This window comes from Ricinus communis, chromosome 8 (assembly GCF_019578655.1).
Source record: "Ricinus communis isolate WT05 ecotype wild-type chromosome 8, ASM1957865v1, whole genome shotgun sequence".
Lineage (NCBI taxonomy): Eukaryota > Viridiplantae > Streptophyta > Magnoliopsida > Malpighiales > Euphorbiaceae > Ricinus > Ricinus communis.
Genome location: NC_063263.1, coordinates 12,577,843 through 12,583,864, shown reverse-complemented (window position 1 = coordinate 12,583,864; position 6,022 = coordinate 12,577,843). Strand labels below are relative to the sequence as shown.

General features: G+C 33.9%; 1 protein-coding gene across 1 annotated transcript; it reads right to left on the bottom strand.

The window, feature by feature from the left end:
• Positions 1–1,132: 1,132 nt before the first annotated feature.
• On the bottom strand, positions 1,133–4,460 carry LOC8285322 (transcription factor bHLH63). The gene is made up of 7 exons (XM_002512866.4): positions 3,370–4,460; positions 2,923–3,168; positions 2,687–2,821; positions 2,519–2,590; positions 2,175–2,411; positions 1,979–2,081; positions 1,133–1,339 (listed from the first exon to the last, which is right to left on the bottom strand). The coding sequence occupies exons 1-7, from the start codon at positions 3,883–3,885 to the stop codon at positions 1,302–1,304; spliced, it is 1,347 nt and encodes a 448-aa protein (XP_002512912.2). The 5' UTR covers positions 3,886–4,460; the 3' UTR covers positions 1,133–1,301.
• Between the last annotated feature and the right edge of the window lie 1,562 nt (positions 4,461–6,022).

Genomic DNA, 6,022 nt, shown 5'->3' with positions numbered 1-6,022 from the left:
TTGGTAAATGAGCAGTTAACGTACCTCAAAACCGCAGAACATGTTCATCTGGGTACTTGTCTTATATTGGCAATTGTTGCAATGAGCTTTCAGGCCTGCCTGCTATAAATATTGCATAGACTTGGTAATATTAGATATTGTCATTAATCATGCTTTCAATGAAAGATGAAACACTTTATCATGTATCTAACCCCTAAAGACACTTTTTCTTTTTTCCTCTTTTTTAGCAATAAAGTGCTATCATGAGCTGATTTTTCATGTATTCTAGTAAACTCACTTCCACCGTCTAATCAAAAGCATGGCGAGAAGAAACTATTGGAAATAAATAAATAAATAGGGTATGGAATTAAAAACCAATGGTAATTTGAGCAAAAGATATTTGAAGGAAAAGAACAATAAATAGTTCATAATGACCCAGCATTAATATAATTTGGATGTTTGCAAGAACATGAAAATCATTCTAACAGAATTGATGCCTGAGTTTTCTTTTTCTTTTTCCTTCCATTTTTATTAGCCCTTAATTATCAGTGTCGTCTTAATCAAATATAAATATTATTCTGTACTAAGAGGGAAGCTAAGACGGTCCACCTGTAGGCTATATGTCCTTCGGCCTTAATTGAACCTTGTCACTCATTTCAGGTTCATCCAACAGAGAGACAACTCCTGCCACTGGACTACAATTGATACCTTACATAAATTACACATTTTCATGTCTTTTCCCATGCAACCCGCTTGTGGCCATTCTTCTCAGAATTACACCAAAAAAAAAAAAAAAAAAACTGTCGCATTTTTAAAAAAAAATTATGTTCTTCATAGCTCGGTGAGGTTTGATCCCTGATGAATTGGGGTGTGCAAGTGCACTTTTTGTCTTTCAATACCAAATGGAAAGGAAAGGATAATCTAGTCCACAAAAATTAAGGATTGTGTTTTGCAGATACTTTGTTAGAATATGACCTTCCTTTCATTGATTTTAACGTTCCTTCCTCCGCCCCACCATTGCTTTTAACCCTATTTCTTTGGTCCCCTCCCTTCCCCCCTCCCCCGTCGCCATCCGCCTTTTCTGTGTCGCAAAAGATCATTATAGAGTGATTGGCTAATGTGTAATTAAAAAAGGGGGGGAAAATGAAGAGGATTTCATGTTAATAGGTATGGATTTATTCATATTATGTTGCGAGTATAGATACAAATATATACGGTATGTACTTAGAAAGAAAGGAAAATAAAAAGAATCAGCAGGAGGATCAAAGGGTATTTAGAATAATCTGTTCCAAGAATCATAAAAATAATCAATATATTCTGATTCACATCTCCATCTTCAGATTGCCAGCGTCAATGGCACCTGCAAAAAGTTAGTAAATGAACACTCTTTTTAGTACCAATTCTTGAATAGCTGGATGATATAGAGACAATAAAAGAAAAGGAGAAGAAAGGAAAAAGCCATCATTATCTCATGGTTATTATTTCAGTAACCCTTTCGAATTACAAGCTAATATGATTAATAATCATATCCATGGAGATTATTTGATTGTGAGAATCATACACTTTGTCAAATCTTTACCAAGGGGGCCCATTAATATTATATGCCATCAATTGGAAATAGATGGCCATTATGTCTCTATACAGTCAAAATGCTTGGCACCTTTGATATAATTGCTTCCTCTTTCTAAAGAAAATATAGTTGGGAAAAAAAAACTTATACTCATTGAAAAGATCTGTGGTTTTGATCATTTGGGAGAAAAGATAGAAAGTACCCTGTAACCAACTTTCTCCATTTCAATCACAAATACTGATTTTTTTTTTTTCTTTCTTTTTCCCTCTTTTTCAGTTCTAAAGAAAAAATCATTAGCATTTGTGGGGTTATCTAAAGGCTCCATCATTGGTAGTTAAAACCCACTTTGCTTTATTTTTAGCCTTATGGAAATTATCATTTATCAATAAAGTGAAGATTGACAAGACATATTAATTAGCTCTATCTTACCTGTAAATGGCTGAGTTGGGAAGGATGTTGATCTTCCTTGATCAAAAGCTACATTGTAAAGATTTTGTAGATCAGCATCCCATGTTGACGAGGGCTGGATTTGCTGCATTTTATGAGCATGATTTTACATGAGAAAGTGCGTAAAAGAATTAGAGATAAATACCAGAAATATATAATGTAATTTTTAGAAATTTACATTGAAGCATGACGAGTCAATATAGGATTCAGGGATTGACACGGGAGCACTAATGGTTCTTCTAATCCCCATATCAGGATTATTTATCCCCATATCCAATCCACAACATGTCACTAGTTGTTGCTGTTGTTGTTGCTGCTGCTGCTGTTGTACAGGGTTAAACTGAAGATAGGCAGGATTAGTCATATCTGATGACAACCCAATCGCTGGAAAATTGGTTGGACAAGGAGGAAATGTCTGCATTAAAACACATACAAAAGGAAATCAAAGGTTCAGTTAACCAGATAAAGTTGCAAGCACTTGGAATTTATAGCTTTAACTTAGCAAAATTATGATTCCATTACCTCTTTTGCAATCAAATTATCGATGTTAAAGTCAAGCCTTGGATTGACAGCAGCTAGTTTCATCGACAAGAACTGTTCATGGCAACAAAACCAGGATCCGGATTTTAAGAAATATATTTACATAACCATGTTATAGAGATAGCGAGTTAAGGATTAGCTAATAATTACTTCTACTTGTCGTTGAAGAGATTGAACATAGTTAATGATTTCATCAAGCATGCCCGCCTTTCCTGTAATTTTGTTACATCCTGGCACCAAATCTTGCAAATACTTCATTCTCTCACTGATTTTTTCCCTTCTCACCTGGGAACACAAGTACACATGTTTAGTCAGAGTTACTGAAAAAGCAAGCAATAAAGCAGAGAAAGATGAAGAATTAGGTATGCCAAGAAAATATTACTCACTCTTTCAGCCAAGCTATGGCTATCAGTGGCTTGACCGCGTCGTGCCCGGACATGAATGTAATCAGGCTTTTGAACCTCAGTTACTTTTGAATTATCCTTGGAAGTCTCAGCAGAATTTTCCTTGTTACTGTTTTTGCTGCTACTGCTTTTATTATTGTTATTTTTCTCAGTGATCATCTTTGACTCTCCTTCTTCTGCACATACTTTGATCCTTTTGTCCCTGCAGTTGTCATCTTCTGCAACAACCTAAACCGTACCCAAAAAGGATCTTTGATTAATAAAACAAAAAACTGCCCAACAATAATGCTGTGCTATTTAATTTGACAATTCACTTGTTTAATTTTGTTTTGAAGAACAATTAATTAAGTGCCTCAACTGAAACAGAGAAAAGAAAATCAAAGAAATTGACACAGAAGAAATCAAGAATTTTTTACATAGAAAACTCACCTTTGTATTATTCTGGACCTTATCAACCTTTCTTTTCTTGGTACTCTCACTACCAACTCCACAAGTCAATTTCTCTGAAACAACAGACTCTCTGCCTTTGACTAAAACCGGCCCAGCATCTGCCACGGTGGGCGGGCAGCTAGAAGTCCTAGAAATAGCAAAGTTCATATTCCCAAACCCGCAAGGACCATAGCCAACCAGATCAGTACTAGAAGTATTACTCCAGCATCCATTATCTAAGAAACCAGGGTCAGGCTTCACAGAGCGGATCACAACCTCACCAAGATCACCCTGAAAACCTTGTTGCTGTTGCTGCTGCTGCTGCAATTGAAACACCCCACTTAAATCACCAAGAAAATAATTCTCCCCTTGATGATGCTGATGCTGATGCTGATGCTGATGTTGTTCTAGTTGAAGATGTTGCTGTTCTTGTTGCCATTTCAAACGAGCCCTTTGTCTTTCAAGAACTGTCAAGTCCGTGCAGTGCAACATCTCCGGCAACAATGCTCTATTCATCTTCAAAAAGAAATTACCCAAAAAAATAACCCGTAGAAAGAACACAAAAAGAGAAAGATACCGGGCGGGCTATATACTATAGCCAAGGTAACCTAGGCAGTAGAGATAGTGGGTTGCTGCTAAAGTACGCAGGGAGGGGGTGGGTGTATATACATATATATATATATTGAGTATGTATAATAGGTTTGGAACCTCTTTCTGTTTCTATTCAATCAACAGTGTATAGTAATGACACGAGTCAGTCAAGAAACAAGTACAAAGAAACTACTGTTGTTGATATGGCCATGTACATTAGATAGAAGAAAAGAAACATACATGTAATGTGCCTACGTGTTTGTCTTCAAAGAAATTCTCCGAAGGTCCTTAAAGAAAAACAGATGATTCCTTATTTGTATAATTTTTCTTTAAATTCTTGAATTTCTTTCAAGTAATAGTAGCTCAAAGAGAGAGAGAGAGAGAGAGAAAATGTGATGGGAAGAGGAGGAGGATGGTAAAGGAAGAGAGAAGGGAGGTGGGGTATATATAAATGGGGTGGCCGGAATCTGACAACAACTGGCCGGGAATTATTATGAGTGAGTGAGAGAAGGCTAACAAATGGGGCAGAGAGCCATCGAATGTATCCATAACCAGAGGCCGTGGGCAGTGGGTCCTACTGACATGACCGCCACGTGGGCGTGTCCAAACCCCCCACTGTGAAAGAAAAAAAACGGCGTTTTAGGGTTTTGAGGGGGTTGGGTGCTTCCCTACTGTTCCAGTAGTATATTCTTTAATTTTTGTCTCTGTCCGTTTTAGATAAATAAGACCTCCAACTCAAAAATTCATTCAACGGAATACTATTAACTCAAAATTTTATATAATTAAATAGCTAAAATAATATATAATTTTTATATTTTAAAAATAATTTTTTTATCCTAACTTGATTTATATTTCATCTATATATTAAAAATTAATAAATAATTAACATATATTTATTAATTTTATATAATAGAATAGGTGTCAATTATCTAATATCAGAGCATAAAATAGTTATATATATATATATATATATATATATATAAATATAACTCTCTTATTAATTGTAGTGTATACACAAAATATATCGTACTAAAAAAATATATATTATTTTTAAGATATCAAACTTAAGAATATGTTTACTTATAGAAAATTATATCAGTCTTTTAAAAAAAAATCAAATAAAATTAAAAAATAGAATTTTACTGGCTTTTTTGTTGCGGTGATCATATTGTTAACTTCTGGTTGTATCTCATCTAGTAATGATGTGGCCTTTTTCCTCTGAATTCTGTGCTTCTGCTGCGAGGGTGTTTCATTATTTGGCAACTATCCAACAGATATGAAATTTCCAGTATTCAGATGGGAGGACTTACAATTTTTATATTTTTAAAATTATAATTAAATTTTAAAAAGAATTAGAAACAAATTTAACATATTTTCTTTATTTTTCTTTATATAAAAAGTGATCGGTTTCCTTTATCCATATAACAAATGATTGAAGTATAGTTATCAATGAATGATAAAAATTATTATTATTATTATTGTTATTATATAATTAGAATATAAATTTTATAGAGAATCATTCTGACATGCTACCATCATAAACTTATTTTATTGATTATAAAAAAATCAATTGACATAAAAACTAATTTATTAGTTTAATTAGCGATATAACTGTTAATTAATTTATATAGAAAACATTTAAGTTATATATAGAAGTGAATTTGATAACTGTTATATATTATAGATTACAAAAAGTAGATAAAAGCATGAAGTAATATTAGTTATTGATTAATAACGAGTTACTATATAATAAACTAATTAAATTTCTTAATTAATTAATATACGCTATGTTAAAATTAAAGTATTAAAGCTCAACTATTCGTGAAGTGTACAAATGATCTTGCACAGCATTGTTGTGTTTCTTTTTGGGTTTATTTGGGCCCCTGAAGAATGGCGGGAAACTCGGCCCTTGTTACGTACCAACCCACATGCACGCTTACACGTGGCAATAGTGGGAACGAGCCTGACAAGTCAGGAAGCTGACGTGTGCAAACCGGGTAATATATTTCTAATTGGTAGATGACAAGTCAGAAGGTTTCAACTCCCACGCTTTATTATTGCG

Coding starts and splice junctions, on each gene's coding strand:
- LOC8285322 (XM_002512866.4), bottom strand. CDS start 3,885: ATGAATAGAGCATTGTTGCCGGAGATGTTGCACTGCACGGACTTGACA. Junction 3,169..3,369: donor AGGTCCAGAATAATACAAAG/GTGAGTTTTCTA, acceptor GGTACGGTTTAG/GTTGTTGCAGAAGATGACAA. Junction 1,340..1,978: donor CCCAACTCAGCCATTTACAG/GTAAGATAGAGC, acceptor AACTTTTTGCAG/GTGCCATTGACGCTGGCAAT.